Source organism: Rhagoletis pomonella, unplaced genomic scaffold (genome assembly GCF_013731165.1).
Source record: "Rhagoletis pomonella isolate Grant_MI unplaced genomic scaffold, Rhpom_1.0 Rhpom_scaffold_00004, whole genome shotgun sequence".
NCBI lineage: Eukaryota > Metazoa > Arthropoda > Insecta > Diptera > Tephritidae > Rhagoletis > Rhagoletis pomonella.
Window position 1 is genome coordinate 81554887 of NW_023458558.1, and position 23854 is coordinate 81578740.

General features: G+C 35.9%; 1 protein-coding gene across 1 annotated transcript in view; it reads right to left on the minus strand.

The window, feature by feature from the left end:
• Positions 1-4896: 4896 nt before the first annotated feature.
• LOC118738353 (homeobox protein abdominal-A-like) overlaps positions 4897-23854 on the minus strand; it is a 209776-nt gene continuing 190818 nt past the window's right edge. Inside the window, exons 7-8 of the mRNA XM_036469275.1 lie at positions 5388-5630; positions 4897-5106 (exon numbers count right to left, since the gene is read on the minus strand). Coding sequence (XP_036325168.1) covers positions 4897-5106; positions 5388-5630 — 453 coding nt within the window. The remainder of the gene's footprint in view (positions 5107-5387; positions 5631-23854) is intronic.

The following is a 23854-nucleotide window of genomic DNA, read 5'->3' on the forward strand; positions in this document are numbered from 1 at the left end:
TGTTAAAAAGTTTACATGATAATCTGGTGTAGAAGCTGCGGAAAAGCGTGGTGCGAAAGCCAGGAACTGAAACATGAGAAAAGGAGTTGCTTCTTAAACTATAGGGTATTATATAGGAATTCGTATGTATCCGCTCCGTAAAAAAAAATTTTAAAACTTTAAAATAGTACATGTGTCGCACGGGAAGAATATTCAGTTTTTTAAACAGATGCATAGAATGCGCTAGACGGTCAGCGTTACACATTCTTCGGATGAGACACTTCTGCAAAATTAATATCGGACGGATCTTACCAGTATATGCACTACCCCAACAACTTATCCCGTATTGTAGTTTAGAGTGCATTAGTCCATGATACACGGTTCTTAGTATTCTATTTGAGCACATTTTTTTTTAGATAATAGAAAGAACGAACAGTTGATAACAAATATTGCTTCATGGCGGAGATATGTGATGACCAACTTAAATTTTGGTCAATTATAACCCCTAAATACTTGAAGTTAGAAACAATTTCGACGACAAAGCATTTACTGTCACAAATTGTTTTCTCGTCAAAAGTAGCTATAGATTTTTGCTGAACACATTTATTGCTGCATAACTTGTGCCGCATGGGCATGAAAAACAAGTTCATTACTAGGTATTTCCTTGCCACACACGTTAAACTACAATAATTTTGTTTTGCTGCTTACCACGAGATTATGACTAGCAAACCAAGATCTTAACAAATGAACATCGTGGTTGATATCAACAAAGAGATTAAATGCATTTTTCGATCCATATGCAATCGCAAGGTTACCAGCAAAAGCTGTAACTTTTCCCATAAAAGGCAGCGAAAATATTGAATTGATATATATCAAAAACAAAACTGGTCCAAGAACCGATCCCTGGGGAACACCTAAGGTTATGCATCTAGTTGTGCTGAGATTATTGTGAATTTTTACTCTTTGAATTATATTTGATAAGTAAGACTTAAACCAATCGAGAATGGTCCCACGAAAACCTGCGGAATTAAGCTTGCTCAGTAGAATATCATGGTCAACCATGTCAAATGCTTTCGTTATATCCACAAAAAGACTAGCACAGCTGTTTTCATAAATTTTCTTATAATTAAAGGAACAAAAGGTTGAAAGGCCTGATCTAAACCCGAATTGCATAGGACTTAAGTAATTAATTCTATTTAAATAGGCTAAAACCCTACTTTTCACAGTTTTCTCAAAAACCTTTGAGATTGAGGATAGTAAAGAGGTAGGTCTATAGTTGTTTTTGTCTTTTCTATTTCCTTTTTTGAAGAGTGGTATCACAGTTGCACATTTTAAGTCATCTGGAAAGACTCCAGATACTATACTGAGATTGAATAAATGCGTCAAGATGTCTACAACGTAAAAGGATATATTTTTTAACGTATTATTCGATATGTTATCACTATCACTTGAACCAGATTTGTTTAAAGATTTAACTATGTTAAGTATTTCCGAACTTGAAACGGGTTCAAAGAAAAAACTATTTCCAGGAGGTTGGTATTCAGAGTGTATTAGTCCATCAGCATTTGTTGTACACATACACTGAGATAATTTGCTTTTTGGTGCGGAAGCTGATCCTACATTTGCAAAAAAATCGTTAAGCTCATTAGCAACATCTAAGGAATCTGAAATATCCTCGCCGCCAACGTTCAGCACAATCGAGTAAACTTTATCCTTGGAATTTCGATGAATGATGTCGTTTACCACGCTCCATTCTTTTTTGGGGTTACCTTGTGCAGCTAATATTAAATTTTGATAGTATCTATCGCGACTAGAACGAATTTCTCTATTCAGCCTGTTGGTTAAACGATGCACACGTTTCAGATATTTAGCGTTTGTCGGATGCCTGTTGCACTTTTTCCGTAATTTATTTTTCACTTTGATTTTTTTAATTAAATTGTGAGTTACCCAGGGTTTAAGAATTACATCGGTTTTTTGTTTTTAGAAACAGAGAAGCTTGACTGGTTTATGTGTTCTGTGAGTATGTTTATAAATAAATTATACGCCTTACTTACGTCCGTTTCATCGTAAACCTTTTCCCACTTCTCAAGGCGAAGTGCTTCAGTGAGAACACTGACATCGATTTCCTTGGTATCTGATAACTTATTGCTAATTTTATCTCACTTAATATTCAAATTACTAATCTGAAGACCAACCAAGCAATGATCAGAGACTCCGAAATCCAGATTTATACCTGCAAACATGGTAGAATCCATATTACTCAAGCGACCATACACGTGGTCTCTACAGGTCCCTGAATCGGGCCGAGTAGTGTCATTAATGAAAGAAAGTAAACCATTGTTCGCTATAAGTGTCAGATAGTTATCTAGTGTAATGTTGGCACCCAATAAATCAAAATTGAAATCTCTTTAAAAAATTCAATGTCGGCAGGCTTTATGTTAACACATTTGCAGTGAAAATAGTTTTTACAGTCAGAACAATCAATTTTGTTAGCATTATTGCGTTCTATTCTTTCTTTACATATTAAACAGTTCATTTTTCCAAATATTTAGTTTGAAAATCACGTATAATTCACAACCAAAGTGAGCGCCCCACGTCCACTTGCTTACACGACCAATGAATATTCACACGTATTCGCCTGTTAGCGTTCCAAACAGTGTTTTTAGGTTTTTCCTACTTAGCATGAGCGTAGATTGAGCTCTTTCGCTCTTTTGTCACTGAAGCAAAGGAACTTCTTGGAGTGATGGTGACCCTCTAACTTGCTCCAATTGCTAGCAGTATAGGATACTGCCCGCTTGTTGTTTTGTTTGCCCCTTTTTTAGCTTGGTCCGACAAATTAAAATAAGTTTATTTGTCCTAAGTAGCATGAGTGCCTGCGCTGCTGATTCCTCTTGTTTTGCCACATGGAGGGGTGTAAGACTGAGTAGGGCTTCCATACCTGATATGGGTGTTGGTTTCATAGTCACCATTACATACAGTAATGCAAGTCGTTGGATCTTGCACAACGATTTCGTTACTTTGTTGATAATAGAGTTGAGATGTGATTCCCAGGTGAGTTTTACATCAAGCGTTATGCCTAGATATTTGACCTCTGCCTTTAGGGGAATTACAGTCCCATTTATGTTTAGATCAGGAAAGCATAGCTTCCTTTTTCTAGTGAAACGGATGATTGTAGTTTTTTTTTAGATTTATGGACAGTTCCTCTTTCCTAAAGCAATTGTAAGTTATGTTTAAGGCGTCCTGCATCAAGTCCCGAATGGTCTTTTCGTGGTCATATTTTATCGCGATTGCTATATCATCAGCGTACCATATGGTTTTATATTCTTTTCCATTGAGGACTTGAATTTGTTCATTCGATAGTTCCTAAGTTCGCTTTGATTGTCCTCTGGGTAAGCATATTGCCGATCCAATTCACAATTTTGGGCTGTGCATTGTCAAAGGCACCCTTATTGTCCATGAATGAACAGATGGTAATACCCTTTGATGCAAAAGCCTTTTATATTACACCTACGGTAGAGTGAAGAACCGTACACAGAGAAAAAAATTTTAGAATTAAAAAAAAACGTGCTAAATAAAAAAAAAAATACGCATATGAAAGAGCACCAACCCAACTCGTTTTAAATTTGAGTATGTACGCTATAAAATATGTCATTGTGAAGTGAACAGATGCTTTTTCGTAATTAAGAAAGAAACAAAATTTGATTTTATGTTCCGCCCTCTGATGGTAATTGAACCCGGACCCTCTTGGCAGCGAGCAATTGTATCAAGCGTCTTTGCACACTCAGCTACAGCCATACATGTAAATGTGGCTTCAAATGTTGAGTTTGAATCAACATCACAGCGCGCGATTAGTGCATTATCCCTGCAGGAAATGTATCTAACTGTAAACTAACTATATTTCTATGGCGATGGCCGCGAAATAGTCAAGGGTGGTTTACCTCTGCATTAGATGTAGTCAATGGTAGTTACCTCTGCATTTGATTTAACTATCTTGTAACTAACTACTTTTGGACATAAAATATCAATAGGAAAAACAAAATATTTTTTTGAATTTTTTTTATTTGTTTAATTTTATTTTATCACATTTTATATTTGTTTCCATATTCTGCTGCAGGTGGTCCCATGTTCGAACTCCGTCAGACATAACTTCAAAATGAGAATATGAAATTTCGATCTTCTTTTTATTTGTCCTCAATTCGAAAAAGTATTTGCGAAGTGCAGGATATTTAAATAGAAATGCGTTTAGGCAAAACAATCTCCTTCATTACGCCTGCATTACTTGTAAACTAGTTTCCAGTTAGCTTTTTGTAGCTAACCACAAGTTGTATATTTTATAGATATCCCGAAAAAAAGCTAACTACAAGTGGGATATTTTTTATCAATTGATAATTTTTTCTGCAGGGATGTCATACTATGTATGTGTTTTTTTTTTTTTTTTTGAGGAGGAAGCATCGGAAGCCTAACCCCGTCAGTGTGGAACTTTAACATAGAAAGTTCGTTTCTAAGTCTGTTATCGTCTGTTTACGTGCATTTTTCGCCGCTACATCTCCTTGCCGGCTCACACCCTTTCTTGGCGTTCGCGTGTACGCCTTGCCTGCTCGCTGTTGCGGAGCTGTGACAGCCATATGCTGTACCTCGTTCCATGCGTGGTTGCTCCTCTGCATCAGTGGCACCAGATTGTCTGGTATAAACTACAGCCAAGGCTATCTTCCACATGCTTGTTTAACTTTCGGAAGCGGGAACATACGAAAAGCACATGTTCTGCATCTTCGGGGACTGCTGGTTCGCACTGCTTGCAATATGGGGTCTCTTCATGCACAAATCGGTGAAGGTAGCTTTGAAACAGCCGTGGCCACTGAGAATTTGGGTAAGATAATAGTCAACTTCCCGTGCTTTCTCTCGAGTCATGCTTCGACTCTAGGGATGAGTCGATGGGTCCACCTGCCCTTTGCTGCGCTGTCCCATCGTGTCTGCCACTGGGCTATGCTGCGTTGCTTTGCTGTTGATCTGTACGCGCTCACATGATGTTGGTTGTGTTTCGCGGTTCTCGCTCAACATATCTCCTGAGCTAGCAGGTCGAGTGGGCACAGGCCAGCTATGATGAGTGCCGCGTCTTCCGATACCGTTCTGAATGCAAAGCAGACTCTAAGAGCACACAATCGGTACGTGGAGTTTGAACTTCGTGCATATGAGGTGTACTTTAATGCGTTGCACCAAACTGTCGCGCCATACAGGAGGATAGACCTCACCACCCCAGCTAGCACCTGTCTTGCCTGCTGTCTTGATCAGCCGATGTTGGCCATTATTCTTGACAGGGCTATCGTCGCAGTCGCAGCTTTTTTACTCGCGTACTCCAAGTGGTCGCGAAAGCTAAGTCGATGATACACCAAAACCCCTAAGTACTTTACATATGGCTTGGACTCTATGATACTGTCGCCAACTTTAAGCACCACCTTTTCTACCTTCTTACGGCTGCTGATGAGTACGGCTTCCGTCTTATGCGCAGCCAGCTTTAGATTCTTCGCGCTTAGCCATTCCTGGGCCGCTGATATCGCATGTTCCGCAATGCTTACCACTTCCGTGAGCGTTTTTGCAGTTACAGCGATAGATATATCGTCCGAAAAGCTAATGAATGAAGCACTATCATGTACCTTGAGCCGCAAAATGCCGACATACATAATGTTCCACAAAAGGGGCCCTAACACGGATCCTTGTGGTACACCAGCTGAGACTCCGTAGTCGACGGCTCCTAAGTCGCTGTCGTAGCGCAGAACTCTATCCGACAGATAACTGGAGATGATGCGTTGCAGGCAGCAAGGTACTTGCAGTGTGCGTACTATGTATGTTGTATGTATGTATGTGTTGTCACCGCTGTGAATGCTTTGTATACATATAATTTCTTAATTACATATGAAAAAGCATCCAGGACGTTCAAAACGCCATCCGTGCAGTGAAAAATGCTTCATTTTAATACTGAATTGAATATTTCCATTATACGTAGTGCATGTATAATGGAAAAATCAATTTTTTTATTACTTTTCACTTGATTTAAATACGAACATTTTTAAACGGTAATCAAATACAAAATTTTAATTTTTACAACACCACAAGTAGGGTATTTACAATTTATGCATCCGTGCCAAGTTTCAATTCCCCAGAGTAGTTGGTTTAAGAGATATATTGGCGCCCTCAAAAAAGCGGTTTCAACTTTTTTTTGTGACGCATATATATGTATGTGTAGATATCCATCATTCTCCCACCGCATAAGAACGTTAGGAATATCCCGACCTCAGCGCATCCTATCGTGTAATGTTTTGGTCCAAATATTCCTTTTCAATTGGCTAACAAATGTTCTAATTATCAGCCAAATCTGCACCTAAATTCAGTTTTTAGGAATATCCCGACCCCAGCGCCACCTAGCGATAAAATTTTTTGTCAAAATATTTCCCTTCAAGGTGCTGACATATGTTCCAAATATGAACGAAATCGGTCCAGCAGTTTAGTAGTTTAGTGACATTCAATATACGGAAAACTCTATGAAATTGTGAAATCGTGACGTCTCAGATTTCTTCATTTTTCGGCAACAACAACAAAAAACTTAAAATTTTTTAAAATCAAAAAACCTTCCACACGGAAGGTTCAAAAATGTGCTTTTTACAGAATTGAAATCGGTTCAGCGGTTTGGTCAGGCATTGCGGTCATTCGAAAAACATTTCATTTTTATATATATAGACAGATTAATAAATAACCGCTATCGTTCCCGGGGTGGCCTCTGCTTTTCTATGCAAGTTTGGTTTGTCTTAAAACATTACACGCCAACGCACTATGTATAGGCATGCATCTTTATAGCGAACTATAATTTTTATTAATTGCCTATTAGTAAATAATTCATCTGTGGGGTAAACTAAATGAATGTCAAGCAAAAAAGCGTTCTTTCCAATGGAAATTAATACACAATGACAGAATAGCGAAAAACTACGACAGAGAGCGCTCATAAATCGCGCAAGTGACTACTTTAGTAACTCTCGGTAGTGCAGAGAGAGCCGATGGTGACTACCGCCTAAGATATTGCCTTTTAAAAGTAATCGATGAAATACACTGCAAGTAGTCGGTCGGTAATTGACGGCGTTTATCAGGTAGCTACCGATTCATCAGTCCTGTAGTCACTCCCCGGTACCGCAGGGCGAGTACACATTTTTGCATAGGCACACTCATTCCGACAAACAGTCACGAAGACATGAATGAATCAGAACCCAAATTGCCAAACGACTTCATATCGAGGTCGTTTTTGACTCATTCTAGTGAACAACTTGTTCGCCTACGGTTCGCCATCGGATGAAAAGCATAGTTCGCCGACGGGCTGCAAAAACGACTCGCCAGCGGGCCGCAAAAACGATGCACCAGCGAACTGCAAAACTATGCTAAAAAGTATGCGGTACTACAAAACTAAAAATTAATTTGTTATTTGTTTTAATGTACTTATTAAATAATTAGAAAATTAAGGGTAATATTCGAAAACATTTATAAAATGTAAATTCAAATTTTAATACATTACGTTAGTACTACACTTCCTTAAACAAAATTAAAAATTCACCACATTTTGACAAGTTTTAACAAATAATTTTTTCTTATTAAATTTTGGCTATTTTTAGAAAGACTTAGATTATTCTTTAACCAATCACATAAATCCAGTTTAAAATTGTGTGCAAGCTTCCTAAAAATTTCAAACTTTTCATTCTTAATTAAAGGAAAATATATGGAAAAGTTTTATGGCATTCAATTTTAGTATAACTGAGTACAAATTTTCTATGGAAAATATTAATTCGATTTGACGTCGCCTCGAGTTCCCCCATATGATTTCACCAGACCGACGTCGAGTTGAATTCGATGCGATGAGAAAATATGTGGTCGGAACGACGTTGCGTTTTGTATTGAAAAAAAAAAACCAATTCTTTTCGCCGACGTTTCGAGTTCACCCAGACGACTTCGATTCGAACTCGTTTCCGTTCTGTGGCAAATTGGGAAGTTGTTTTGCTTGCATTGCCTGAGTTGTATTTGTGTATATGTACATTTACAAGTGAAGACCAGCACAGGAAATGCATCCACAATCCGAATTTTGTTTTGAACGTATATTTAATTTCCACCCTCTAGCAATAAGGGATGATACTTGTAAAGGTGATAGAAGCGACAACAGAATAAAGGTAAACTTTTTTGCGAAGTGAATCAAATTTGAGATATATTGGGAAAATGTAAAGTTACTTCCGTCATTCAATTGGCGCGTCAAGCGCTAAGAAACTGTCTATAGCAGATGGAATTTTCAGTCTTGACACCGCGTTACGTGTTGAAACTGGGTGCAGAATACAAGAAACAAGAAAGAGGTGAAAAACTTAAAGAACTAAACGATAATCAAAACGAGAGGAAATGAGGAAACGTCAAAAATTACGCCGCGTTTATTTAGGTATAGCGCACCCTGACACTCGTTGGCGCTAGAAAAAGCAACGCTTATCGCTTCAATTTAGGGACGGCAGGGGTTCCATAAATTTCGTTGCTTGCATAGAAAAGAGCTTTAAATTTTACAAACAGCTGAGAAGGTTTGATGATGCGTTGTATGTGTGTGCATGTGGGTTGATAGGAGAAGTACAAAGTATTTGTAAAAATGTCTAAATATAATTGGGCAGTTACAAACATTGTATCACTTTGAATTTGAAAGAGCGAAAATTGTATAAAGTCTATGCCGACGTTTTCTGAATTAGATAAAGGAAAATAAAGTTAAAGGGAAACAGTTGACAAACAAATTGGCTTACATGTTCATTGGTAGCCCGATGGAAAGCAAATGCGCTGGCCGCGCAGTGCGAAAATTAGTCTCCTGGGTGTGATTTCATCAAAACAAAAGGAGGAGTTGAAGAGAAAAGTTAGTCGGAGTATACATACCATTGTTAGAGTAAAAGCGCCGCTAGATTTCCCGACGGTACATTGGTTTTAAGCTTAACATCTTAACCGTTAAGTACTGTTGTTGGTCTCTCAGACCTCGACAAAATCTTTAGATTAACATAAAGTTTTCGTTTACGCGCCCATAACTTTCATACTACGAATAGCCTTTACCGAGTCAGCAATGAGTTAATTCCGGTATCGAGCAAATGTGTTCGGTAGTAATCGCATTTTAATTACTTGCGCGTGGTCTGTGTGACCAACAACAGTATTGACTTAACTATTTTTCGATTGTTTTTTAATATATCCTACCAATCAAACCATATCTCTCAGGGATTTGGCAGGAATTTCGAGCAGTACTAATATTTGTAATAACTGCTGTAACTTAAAAAAAAAAATATTGTAAATTTTTAACAATTTTATCTTCTCTGAGTTTACACGATATGCTTAGAAAAAGCCAATAAAATTTCCTTACTAAAAACATTCCCTAGTTTCCAGTCATTGTGAAAGCTGCTAAATTTTTTTCTCTTGTTAAATTGAAGAATTTTTATTTTAAAGCAGTATTTTTAGTTTTAAGTGAATACATTTTTGCAATTTTTTTTGTTTTAACAGGAAGGTATTGATGATAAAATTTAAATTAAATTTGGGAGAAATAAAAAAATTTTCGAAGCTTTTATATTTTTGTAAAGTGAAAAGGGTAGGTAATTATTTCACTAAAAACAGTTTTTGGTGAAACGATCTACATATATATTTATTACTTAACAATAAAATTTGTGTGGTCTCACAGACCAACATCAGTAGTTATGCGACTTTTTTAAGCACAGTAGTTAAGGGTTAAAATATTTTACAGAAGGAAGAAAACTAATTTAAAAAGTTGAAGTTTTACAAAATTTCTTTATCAAAGTCCTTTGGGAATATGAAACTTATGTTTGAATATGCATTTTCATATGAATTTAAAAAAGATTTTGAAGTTAGGAAGTAAAAAATCTGGAAACTATGGAAACTACTATTTTATGTAAATTATTTTGAAAAACGTTTAAAAAGTGGTTCGTACTCAGCACTGATGAATAAACTTATTATGAATCTAAGCATACAATCATAGTACATGCCATTTCAAGCCTTAAGATCGAAGGACTGATATGGAAGATTTTTCTGAGTAGAGTCAGTGACTGTCTTTTTAGGTAGGCTACTAACACGCCTACGTCTATTTTCTCGACTCTCCTCGGAGTTTGCAGGGTTGTCGAGGCATGTGAAGGACTTTAACATTTGTGACAGATCCTTACCGATTTCAGAATTTAAATAAATCGCCTTCGGTTGATCTGCATTTTTGACAAGATCAACGACGACCCTTTCCCTCATTAATAGCGTCTAACACCCTACCGCTCAAACCAGCACATTTCGTACGGTTCATCCCATCGCAGAGCCAGCATGACACATAGGAGTCGCTCCTAACGTGACAATTAGCGTAAGTACACGACATATTTGAAATGATATCTATGGATATGTTTGTAGGTTTATATAAAATATTAGAAGCAAAAAGGCAAAAAGTTTTGAAAGAGATGTAGCAAAAGAAAACAATCAGTTGGTAAATATTAGCTTAAATTCTATGTAGCGAACAGTTTTAATGCACTATATTTTGACACTTAATAAACACAAAGCAAACAGCTGTGACAAGGATGAAATAGCAGAAATGACAAACAGAGCAAAATAAGTGTGCACAGACAAAAACAAAGCTCAATTGTTGAGTTGATCAGAAGTACACAAAAAACCGTTCAGAAGATGCAATCGCAACACTTACTGAGCTGTTGCGCCTTCTGAACGTGCCCATTATATATTTTTATTTGGTTGAGGCTTTTTCCACTAAGTACCGCAAATCAAGTTTTATATTCGCTGCGACTGACCTTATGACATTTGACAAGAACTGTCCTCCTGCAATAAATTTAAGATATTCGCAGGGTCCCGCTAAACGGAATAGACCCAACATAAATTTACACTTCACATTGATTTTGCAAATGCGCTGTTTAAGTCATTTCAAATCACAAACAAGAAACAAAAAACGACTCCATGAATTATGGCTGCGTGTAATAAGACCACGATCAAAAAATGGAATTAGGCCGCGCAGTTTTAATTCAGTTTGGCAAGTAAAATAAGGCCGCAATCAAAATGAATTGGGAATTGTTCGCTTATTTCTAAAATGGTTTGGGATGGGGTAGAACGGGAGGCAGTGTAGCACCTAAAACCCCACCCATTACAAAGAGCATAGTCCAAGCTTTAAGAAAAGTTACCGCTCTCCTCTCTGACCTCTCTACAGACCATTGGGGATCCATTTGAAAATGGGGTGAAATTGGAATTTAGACAGAGAAAATGTTAAATCGAGTTGCGCCACCCACATTATTTTAGAGCATAACACATTTCCGCTTTGGCGGCCTTCGGACGCGCTTAGGAAAGATTATGAACAATCACTCTCAAGAATGCACAATGCCGAAACCGGTTTGTCTCCAAATCGTTCCGCAATACACAGAACATCAAAAATAACCCTCATCAGTCCAACACGCTACGCCATCCATAGCATTTTAGAGAAGGCATAATTCATTTTGAAAATTAATATTAATCCGCGATGAGAAAACGGTAAACCGCGCGGGCGTAAATCATTTTGACAAGTGAAATTAGGCTACGATTAAAAGTATTAAATTATGCCACCGAAGAAATAAGAAGGCGACCTTAGTTCACGCGGTCTTAATTCCATCCACCACAAAAAAAAACAAACAAGCACATTGGCACTACTATTGGATATTTTTAGTTATTTTTTTTAATTTAATTTAATTTAATCCTACTTTTTGCTTTAAGAAATTTCCGTTGGGATTCTCATTATATCCTTCCGCCTTATACGAGGCGATTAAAACTTATTAATCTTCCTGCACTTGTCAGTCGCAGGGAAATACTTGGTACAATTTTTATGGTTAAATTGCTGACAGGCTCAATTCAAAGTCCGCTTCTTCTGGGTGAAGTTAACCTTAATGTTCCCTCCCGTGTATCAAGACACTTTTATTCCCTATTTTTGAAAACTTGTAAAACTAATTTTGAATTATACCAGCCACTCCGTTGCTTATGCCAGGATGTTACCTCTCTTTCCAGCACATTTGATATATCTTATTCGCTTTTCAGCATTAAGAAAGCGATACTATCCTCTCTCAACAAATGAATTATTAACATAAAGACATAAAATCAGCTGATGAATTTAGTTCTGTAGCTGAAGAGTTTTAGAGCTCGACAAACTCCTGCTTATCGTGACTTGGCGCAAAAATTGAAATATTGGTTTCGTAAGTAATGCGGACTGCGCTCCTCATGCGGATGGGCGGGAATGGAGGGTAAAAACCGTTGGGATTATTATTATTATTAATCCTTCATAATAATTCGTAATTTCTGTTTAAGGAGAAAATGAAAACAAATGTTTCGAGTGAAATTCTGTTATAATTAATTAACCCAGGTTATTGACTTGAATAGCAGAAACAAATTTTTATAAAAACTGAAAATAGCGTAAGGATATTCCGATTATATGATTTCAAAATTCTAAAATGAACACTTTTGATCTTTGTATTATCTACCAAACCCGTATTATTCTAGAAGTGAAACAGCCTGAATATTTTCCACTGTGTCAAGGCCATACTTACGAACTAGGTATTTAGTCCTGCAAGCCATCATTTTGCTGTTAAGTACCCTTGACTATACTGAAGGCCTCCTACATTCTATTATTATAAGACAAATCATACTTAAGTAGTAACAGTAAAAGCTATAATTGTATACACCTGTACTCCGTCTACCTGCCGCCGACTCGAAGAAACGGTACAATTCACTTTACTTACGAAACTAAATCTAAAAGATAGTTAGTTACTCATACGCCACATACACCTGAGCAACTCGCTTTTCTGGTCATATTTCATACATAAAATGTTTGCGCATTTTCATTTGACCACTCATTACTTCTTTATTTATCCATCACGTTTCTTAATTAGTATCTTGATTTTTTTTAACAGAACAGGCTTTAGAACAAAATTTGGTACAGAAACTTTAATTTTTAAAATTTTTCTTCTGTTAAAGTTAGATTTTTTTTCATTAAAAAATAAAAAAAGTGGAATGATTAATTAGGTTGTCAGAAACTTTCAGTCCTACCGGAAAGTGATGCATATATGGTTTGTGGAGAATTCTATTAGCTTTGCTTTGACGTATCTCATTTTAAGATTGTTAAATTGGTTCGCAAGATATCCGTGATTAAGTGGAACCATTTTCTGTTTTAACCTGAATAACGGTAAATTGCAAATATTTCGAAAACGTATCCATAGAAAAAAAATTAGCTCGAGCAATTCTACATAGAGATTGGATAATGGTGTCTTGAGAACAAAAACCAAACTAAAATTTGTGGTCCAGTGTATTCTGAGATTTGCCTGTGTAAACGAGGTGATTAACAAACGAGCTTCGATTGAGATGATATTGATATATAAACGTACTTTTAGAAATAAATAAGATCATCACAAATTTGGGGGAAAATAACATGCACCGCCCGCTTATGACTATACATGTATGTGCATTTCGGTACCAAACATAGGGTTGCCAAAAGTTTCTAAGATATTTATAGTACTTTTTAAAAAAAAATTGAAAAATATAGTACACTTCAAATATATATAGTATTTTATTTAAAAGAAAAAGTAAAAACGATTTTTAAGAGTTGGATAATTTCTTCCTGTGAATTCCGAAATTGTTGGAATAGAGAGTAGAAATAATTTTAAGTAAATTTGTTAATTCTTTCTCAGTTATGTTACCTTTTTTGATTATAAACTAACAATGACCTTTTTCTTTAAAGAATATTTAATTTAATATTGTTATTTCAGTATAAAGGACACCCAATTTAATACACATTTTTTCAAATTACTGAAAGATATTTATATTTATAGGTGTATAGTATTTTTGCGTACTATATTTTTTTCAACAGTATATAGCACCACGACCGGAAAAACAGTACAATACTATATATTATAGTACGGTTGGCAACCCTAACCAAACAGTTTCTCCCTTGGTAAAAACGGAATATATTACAATTTTGTGAAATCGGAAAAAATTATGCCCACTTCTCAAATAACGTACTGAGAAAAAAATCAACCAATAATTGGTTAATATTACCAAATTCAAACTTGAAAAGGAATCAGTGGGATTTTTTGGTTAATATTAACAATGTTTTGGTTGATATTTTCAACAATGATTTGGTAATGTTAACCACACTTTTGTTTGCTTTAACCAAACTTTTGGATGTCGATTTTTTCGTTTAAATACGCTTATGTTCTGCACTTCACAGATGCCTTTTCATAATTCGGAGATACAAAACAAAAATTTCTATTATCGCTTTACCACGTTGCCTCTGCCTACATTTGAGCCCACATCTTCCGAAAGTTAGCAAATAACAGCAAGCATCTCTGTTCACTCAGCTACAGTCGCTCTATAAAAGTGTCTTCAAATGTTCAACTTGAATGAATTTTCGCCGTTGTTCGATTTGGTTCTGCACTTCACAGGTGCTTTTCGTAATTAAGGAAAACCAAAAACTGAAACAACATGCTTAGCACTGGCGGCATTCCTTCCCACGAACCTCGTGGAAGCCATAGAATAACAGCAAGCACCTCTGCACGTTCAACTACAGCCATACATAAGAATTTCTTTTCAAATGTTCAACTTGAATCACATTTCTTACAATCGGTTTATGAACCATGAGAAAAAACAAACAGTAACTTAGTTGAAAAAGCCATTGTGCTTTTGGCTCAGTGCGGTAAATTTCAAAAATACGAAAACTCCAATAGTGAAATAACTAAGGACAATAATTTACTCCAAGTTAAAACTTACAACAATCCCTCAACATGAAATATTTAACATTATTATGGATTCTTAGGAAATGGGTATGGCACCGCTCACTTATGACCCCTTCTTCTTCTTGATTGGTGCTGTAAGCACCTAAGCGGCCCAGCCGTACTCAACGGTTTCCAACAAACATTATTTCACATATAAACATACGCAATGCAATTTTTTATACCCGAGCGCACTTGTGCATAAGGGTATTATAAATTTGTTCACATAACGGTTGTTTGTAACAGTCAAAACGAATCGAGATATATAACACAAATGCATCTATACATAAATGCTCAGAATAAAAAAAGAAATAGATTGAGCGGTGATTGTCTGTCCGTCCGTCCTTCCGTCTGAGCACATAATAACTCGAGTAAAAATGTAGATATTTTAACGAAACTTGGAACGTGTACTTCTTTCTATCGTAGGGCGGATGTTATTGAAAATGGCCAAAATCGTACAATAACCACGCTTACCTCCCATATAACGGTAGTTTTCAGAAGTGCGAAAACTGCGATATTTTGGTAACTACTGAAGCTCATTCACTCAAAATTGATATTTACAATGATTTTTAGACGAAAAATAAGAATGTTGTATAATTTTGGCAAATGGGCGTAGCCACGCCCACTTATGACTACATGTGTTTATCTTGGTAACCGCTTCACTAATTTCTCCCAAGCACGGCACAGTTGTTGGTCTTGGTAAAACAAAGTAAACGGCTGACAATTTTTAAAATCGGACAATAACCACGCCTACATCCTATGTATATGACGGTAATTTAGAGAAATACGAAATCTTCGATAAATTAGTAAATATTAAAGTAAATTTATGCAAAATTGATGTCAGCAATAAAGGCCAACTTATGACCAAATACATATGTGTATCTAGGTAACCGTTTGATCAATTAGTACCAAACTCGGTATAATTATTAAACTTTCCACAGATAAGCAAAACGTTGAACATTTTTGAAATTGAACCAAAATCATGGCCACTTTGCATATAACGGTAAATTTCAGAAATGCTTGAAGCTCCGATATTTTTTTCGAAATTTACTCAAAATTGCAAATAGCATTATTATGGAATTTGGAAAATGGGCGTGACACCGCCCACATATAACTATATAAGTTTATCTCAGTATGTCTAACTAAACGTCCTATCGAAGATGTTTGAAAAAACTATATTCAATACTTTCGCCGGGTATTTAATGTTTGGCTTCGCTAAAACTAAGACTTTTTTACTTGTTTTTAGTAATAAATTCATCTAGCAGTTACATCGTGGTGCAGTAATGTTGGCATTAATGGGTACGATTTTGGTATCACTAATAATGGATACTTTGCAGTAAAATATTGACAAGTTCCGGTAAATTAATTACTTCATGTTTGAATTTGGGGGTAAACCGAGCAGGATTGCAGCATTTCGACAATTTCACGCCGATGTCCTAAGCACGTTTCAGGGAAATGTTGGAAGACGTCTTTAATTAAAGTTAATTAATGCAACGATGGAAACCTTAACGGATTATGATAATAAGTTGTTATACACATTCGTATGCATAGCTTATACATACATGTGCATGTATGAGGCTTTTTGTATGTAGAGAGAAAACTGTGTAATGAAAGCTAGGGATGTCCTTATTTCTTATTAAACTCAAAATAAATCTTCAGTTCCTTTTCGAAACCATTTGCATGTACATATTAAAAGGTTATCGAGAAATCCCCAAAACCCGTCAGTATATTTTATGCATTCTTTCGTAAAAACTGTAAGCGGCTTATAAAAAGTTTTTCTTCACTCAGTAAAAAGCATTTCCTTAAAACAAGAAACCAGTTTCCTAATTTTAGAGTTACTCTTTTTTCCTTAATATTACGAAAAATTTACTCAATTTTAGAAGTTTTTTTTAAATTCAGAATCATGCTAAAAATAGTGCCCCATAATATCCGGAAATGGAATCAGTAAACGGACAAAAATCCGCACTTCATCCACTTTTTTGTCCTTTTTCGGATCGGTTTTCGGATTTTTTGCTGGCTGCGTACATATATACCCTCAGATGCGCACAGTCAAATACGACGTAATAAATTTTTGAAAATATTATTTTTAAATACGAACATTTTTAAACGATAATCAAATATAAAGTATTCATTTTTACTATGCGTTATTTCCCTCAGTGTACTGGTTCCAGTTCTGAGATCGCAGGTTCGAGTCCGGTTGGAGGTAGCTAGATTGCACCTGAGATATAAATTAATGAATAAAAATCAACAAAATATTAAACAATTTGTCAATAAGAGTTGCCGTAGCACATACGACTATCCATTGTAAAAGATTGGTGTGATTTTGTCGTATGTACCATACAATTTGTCACATAAGAAATATTTTAACAAGTAATCAAATTCATCAAACTGCATGAAAATGTTGTGGTATGTGAAATTTTTCGTCACATAGAAAAAATGTTGTCCAAAAACTTAAATACTCGAATACCATAAAAAGTAGATGAGATTAATTTTTTAAAATACTATTTAAGAAATTACAATAAAAAAATTAAAAAATTCCTGTTCTGGGATTCGAACTTTCCACCTCTCGACTAGCACTTCAGAGTTTTACTCTGTCGGCCAATGCGACTGTTTGAGCGCCCCGAGCAAAATGACAACTTATTCCTTTCACGACAAGTTAATTTTTCCTAAGAAGAAAGAAAATAGTACTGAAAACTAAGGAATTGTGTTTTCTTAAACTGAGTCAAATCGTTTACTCACATTAAGGAAGCCATGTCTTTGGAGAATTTCAAGGTAATATTTATTTAGAATAATATACTGTTTCAAGGAATGTTTTTTTTGAGTGTTTATAAAACATCGAGATGAGATCAAAAAATAATCCTAGATTAATGTATATATACAAAGTTGGGCATTAATCGAATAAGTTGTTATTATGATAATTATTCGAATAAAATGTTATCCATAATATTATTATTTGCAAAGAATGCATACATGAGCGAATTATTCGTGAATAAGTAACTTATGAATAAATTATTCATGATTTTATTCGTTATTTGAAATAATTTTTAAAAGCCCATTTAAAAAACACTCAGAAAGGATTTTCTTTTAATTCTAATGTCACTGATTGTTAGTCAATTGAATTATGTTTTCTGTTTTATCAATAATATTAATTATTTTATTTTCATTAATTATTCCAATAACGAATCAAATATTTTCTCCATCATTTTATTTTTTTTAATAAACTAAATTATTTATTATTAACGAATAACGAATACAACAATTTATTTATTTGTCATTCGTCACTCGAATAAATTTTGTCCAACACTGTATGTACTTATACACATACGTATATGTAAGCACATTATTATTTTAGGAATAGCCTTAAGAAACGTAAATATATGTAAGTAGATAAGTATACACATACTTATTTCCGAAAATAAATATAGGACATTCATGCATATTAGAGTCGTCCAAAAACAACAAATTCGGACTTTTAATGCCGCCACCCCCTAGGATGGTTCTGAACCGAAAAAAATATATCCCTATTTTTTATTTTGAAATCAAAGTTTTCCATGTATTTTATAATGGGGAGAAAACAAATTTTCGTAGAAGTTGTATAAAATTCTTGAAAATCAATATTTTTCGATTGGAACTGTGGTTCTCTTCAGGAGACCCCCAATAATAATATCCAATTGTTTATTTCCCAATTTTTTAATATTAACGATTTTTTATTGGTCCCCCATTGCATTTTCTGGGGGTCTTGGAGGACCTATAAAATATAGTTATGTACCATGAAAAAAATGGTTAAAGAAACCATTGGGTATTAGTAGTGGGAATCTCTTGAAGATAAGCAAAGTTTTCCCATCGAAAAGCATTGATTTTGAAGAATTCTACACTGTTTCTACGAAAAGTAGTTTTTCCCCATATAAAATACATGGACAATTTTGAGCGGCATTAAAAATCCGACCTTATTTTTTCACAAACATTTTTGGACCACTTTGATGCATATGTACATACATACTAATGTACCATATTATTTAATAAATTTTGGTATTTATTACGTTCACACATGTACGCGTCGATGCATGCGTATTTTTATTCCCAAGATTTGATTTGGATGCATGGAGTTGGTAAAATTGGGGCGGATACAGACGCTAGTATTGCCGCCAACGGAAACTGTAATGACAAAGGAAAAATGGCAGATATGTGTGTATATGGCGTTATGACTGAAAGTAACATTGCCAAGTATGAATAACGAAGTTTGGAACTACTGATATTGGCAATAAAGGAACTTCAAAAACGCCAAATAGAACATTTCATAGATTGGCGTTAAGTGCGAAAATTAAAGATGCAACGCCAATATGATTCGATTCAGTTTAGGTAAAACGCGCTGATACATCTGACATTTGTACATGCGTATGTATGTACATTTTTTATATATGTCTGCATTTGTCTGAATAATTCGCATGTTCATACTTCATGTGTGTGGTCAAAAAACAGACGGGAGAATTCAGCACCCAAAAATATTTGGAAATTATGATGCATGGCACGTACGAAATGTTTTTGAACAGGAATTCATTTACTTATATCGCGTTATTACAACAGCGATAGTTTGGTATGTATTTCCTATTTCAACTATTAAAATAAACAAGAAATATTTTTCTTAGGAATATCAAAATCGTTACCAAAACTTCCTTGGCTGTTACGAATATTAAACAATTTTCAGGAGAAGGAAGCATATTACAAAAGCTTAACAGAAGATGTTGTATAATAATTTGTAACGGTTATATAAATTACAATATAGCAAAAGTTTCCGAAAAAATTAAGACTTACGCTTTGCAGAAAAAAACCTGTTTAATCCTTCTATTTTATTTAAAATACGAGTTCATGTACTTGTGGCAATCATCTTTGCGCACTCAGCTACACCCAGGCATATAAATTTGCTTTCAAATGTTGAATATCCTTCAACACCACAGCACGCGATTTGTACTATGTATGTATGTGTGTGTTGTCACCCCCTGTGGGGAAAATCTCTAGTTCTGAACTGGGGCGCTTCTAGTATATTTAGACCCAGTACTGGTTCGCGATAAATCTCTTTTGCATGCAAGCAACTGGCGAATTTAACATGGCGATGTCCTAGGAAGTGTCAATTGCCCCTCGCTGAAACCCACCAAAAACTAAAAATCTAAAAAAAATTTACATAGCGCACTTTGCAAGTGGACTACTCTATTGTTGAATATGCTATCTCATTTGTCCCTTCTTTTTATAAAATTAAGGAGCGGCTGAATGGTTTAACGATGTTAGCGGTACATAATGATGTGCCGATTACAACACAAGAAGTAATTGAAAAAATGTGTGTTAAGCAACGAAGATTAAAAATCGCTTTATAAGTAATAAGATTTTGTAGACTTGTACATAAATAAATGTGAATAGATACGCGTAAATATATAAATGTGGGATTAGTTTACGGACAGTATTTACGATGCTAGGACTAATTGGCCATTAAAAGTTAGTAACATAGAAATGCAGCCCTACATAACGAATAGAGGAATCTAACTTATCGAACTATTTAACGAAAGGTTATAGGGAAGAGAACGATGCGAACAGAACAGACTGGACATTGCATTGTCAGCCGACATTAAGCGCAGAACAGTGTTCTGCTAGTGTTACGTTGTTTAATTCCCTGCAAAAAATTGTGCGACTAATCTCTAAAGAGAGTATTCCGAGATTACTCTCAATCGGGTACAATTGGGCATTAATGAGTCGCAACTAGTCTCATACGGGTACAAATGGAGATCAATTGGTCTCGACTCATCCCTTATGGGTATAATTGGAGATCTATTAGTCCCCAACTCATCTCTAACGGGTACTATTAACGATTTAATGATATGTACGCACTTAGTCAATAAAATTTCATGTGCGGCGTTGGTACAGAGAGAGAGTATTCGCCTAACAAAACTGAGGAACCTGGCTCGAATCTCAGCTGGCGCAAATTTTTATTTTTATTTTTTAAAAGTGACTAGTCGCTTTTTATACCCTTTCGGGTATAAAGGTGAACAATTAGTCTCTTCATAGGACATGCGCGAACAAAAGCGATCAGTTCATTCGATATAAAGAGATCAAAAGTGGTATTAGTCGCATGCTCCCTTGCGATTGCTCCCGGAGTCATCCCGGATTAGTCCCATTTTTTGCAGGGTTGTAACATGTGCACTTTGTGTAATAAACTGTATGATATATTAAAATATTAAACTAAATAACCACGTTTTGTTCAAGAAGATGAAAAAACGTGAAGGCCATTCCTACAATTGGTGTCAGAGTGAGATACGAATTTACTCTAGGAATTGCGTGTAAATTAAAATTTTGTCAAAAAGCGTGTGCGAAACAGCTAGGCGGCGACAGCAAAGTCGGGTTCGGCAGAGGCAGAGCAGCGCTGACATTACGGTGCGCTAAAGTTGGCGTGAAAAAGCAAGCACACGTCCAATAGCAGTTTTCAACGGAGAGAAGCAGCGCACTTAGCAAACATTTCTGCGAAAAGCAGCGCGCGCACACAAAATTTAAAAGCAGCCACAATTTCAGCAGGGTAAAGTAGCAGATTTGCCAGCGTGGAAAATCTCCAAATTTTCAGCAAGCTACGACTGTGGTACATACGCACGTAAGTAAAGTGTATAGTGTGGCCATAAAGACGGTGTCTTTTACCGCTTTGCCGAGGTGGGCAAGAATTTGTGCTTTGCGGTACAGTAAACCGCTAAGTGACGACGCTGTCGGCATCAACCGAAATTGCGGAAGTTCACAGCAGCGAAGTCAGGGCAGCGAAGCGCGAGTTTTAAGCATCGGCGCTAATTTAGAGCAGCGACGCGCTAGTTCAGAACAGCGAAGTGGTACCTCAAAGCAGCGAAACGGTACGTCTAACGTCACCACTGGGCTTGACAAATATAAAGCCTAGTACAGTACACTTTATAAAAAGAAGGAAGACTATAAAAAGCCAAAGGACGGCGGCGTGGAAGGCAGCAAGCAACATTAGAGTGACACGCTGATTGCAGAATAAGTAAAAATGAAATTCCATTAGAGTGTTAGCTTTCACAATTTTTATGCATTTGCCTTAACTTTTGTTTTATGCACAGGTGAATTGTTTGAGTAATTTCAAAAGCAAAATATAGAATGTTTAATTATCAGCGGTGAAATTGTGAATTATTGATGTCATTCGAGCTTGTTATGTAAATTATTTTAAGTAAGAGTGTAATTGGAACTGAATTTTACAAACTGGACGGTGAGAATTTTTGTTATACCGTGACCGGTTAGAAGAATGTAAGTTGCAGTGATTTTGAGTGTCGGGTATAGGGTGCCTTTAGTCAATTTAAATGTTTAGTGTTAAATTAAGGAAGGTGTAACTAATGTCATTAAACATAATTTCGCCAAGTTAGTTGACTGTGAGTTGAGAATTATTTTATTCAAAGAGTATTTTTTTTAAGTAAAAGATAGTTAAAAAATGTTAAGACGTTATGATAGGCGCGCAAAAATTTGGATCGCTTGTGTTTATGAGAGGTGAGGTCAAAAAGCATCATTGTTCGAAATATGCAAAGATTTGAACGGTAATGGCTTGGTAATTCCCAACAAAGTTTCGAAACATATTAGGTCGATTATCATAGTCAGGTTAAGGTTGTGCAGTCAGTGTAGCAGCGGAAAGTAGAGGTGCAGTAGTGAGTTGCGGCTGGAGGGCCGGGGAAATAATCTCGTAAGTTGGTGCAGTGAAGCACGTTGAGGAATCTGTAGATTCAATGTCAGACGCAGATGGCGTGAGAACTCTATAGAGAGTGGTGAGGCGACCAGAGGGTCGTGTGAGCACATCGATGTGTGGAAGGCGTTAGCGGTAGTGTACATCGAGGACGAGAGCGTGCGTCCGGTGTAACTGGTAGGCTGCGCAGGCACGGTGAGATGTTGCTGACTATGGTAAAAGTGGACAACGAGAGTGTGAGCGTGCATTCTGTTGCTACTAGGGAGTCATGGTTGAAGTTTTTTGTCTGGTGGTAGGCATAGAGGAGGCACTAAAGAAAAGCTGATTCCCTTGAGCGCGGAATCTACATTAGTGATTAATTTTGATGATCGTTTGAGACCTAATACAAGTGAAGAGAATAAAGAGATTGGTAATTCGCTACAAGGATGAAGCTATGCTCGGTTGAAGATCAAGAAGTTTTTAGATTATTGATTTTAAAGAGAAATTAGAAGGTTTTGTTGAAAGCTAGATGAAGGATCAGAAACATCATTAAGCAAATGATGAAGAAGAGTGCGAAGGGCTGAAATAGAAAAGTTCACAAAATATGCAAAATTAAAATGAGAGTAGTTTTTTTCATTCGAGGCCGAATGAAACGCAAGATGGCCGAATGTGGGATTAGTTTACGGACAGTATTTACGATGCTAGGACTAATTGGCCATTAAGAGTTAGTAACATAGAAATGCAGCCCTACATAACGAATAGAGGAATCTAACTTATCGAACTATTTAACGAAAGTCTATAGGGAAGAGAACGATACGAACAGAACACACTGGACATTGCATTATCAGCCGCCATTAAGCGCAGAACAGTGTTCTGCTAGTGTTAAGTTGTTTAATTGTAACATGTGTACTTTGTGTAATAAACTGTATGATATATTAAATTATTAAACTAAATAACCGCGTTTTGTTAAAGAAGATGAAGAAACGTGAAGGCCATTCCTACATAAATATGCAGATATATTCAATGTGTAAAAACTGAAGTGTATACTAACGAAACTTCTACAAAACAAAACTGGACTACACACCAATTAATTAAAATGGTGTAGTAATTTAATTTTTTAAATTTAAATAAAGCATGAATTCCCCAGGGAAAAACCGAGTAGACAAAAAATATATAACGGTAGAAATGGCACATACATTCATATATGAAAGAAAGCCCACAGGCGACGCACTATAGGCAAAACACGAGTTTATTTCAAAATCGTAGATCTTCGCTTAGAAAAGAGATAATGGGATGCAGCATTTAACCCTTTAATGCAGAGTCTGTCATATATGAAACGCTTTTCAACCATTTCAAGGCAGAGGAAAAA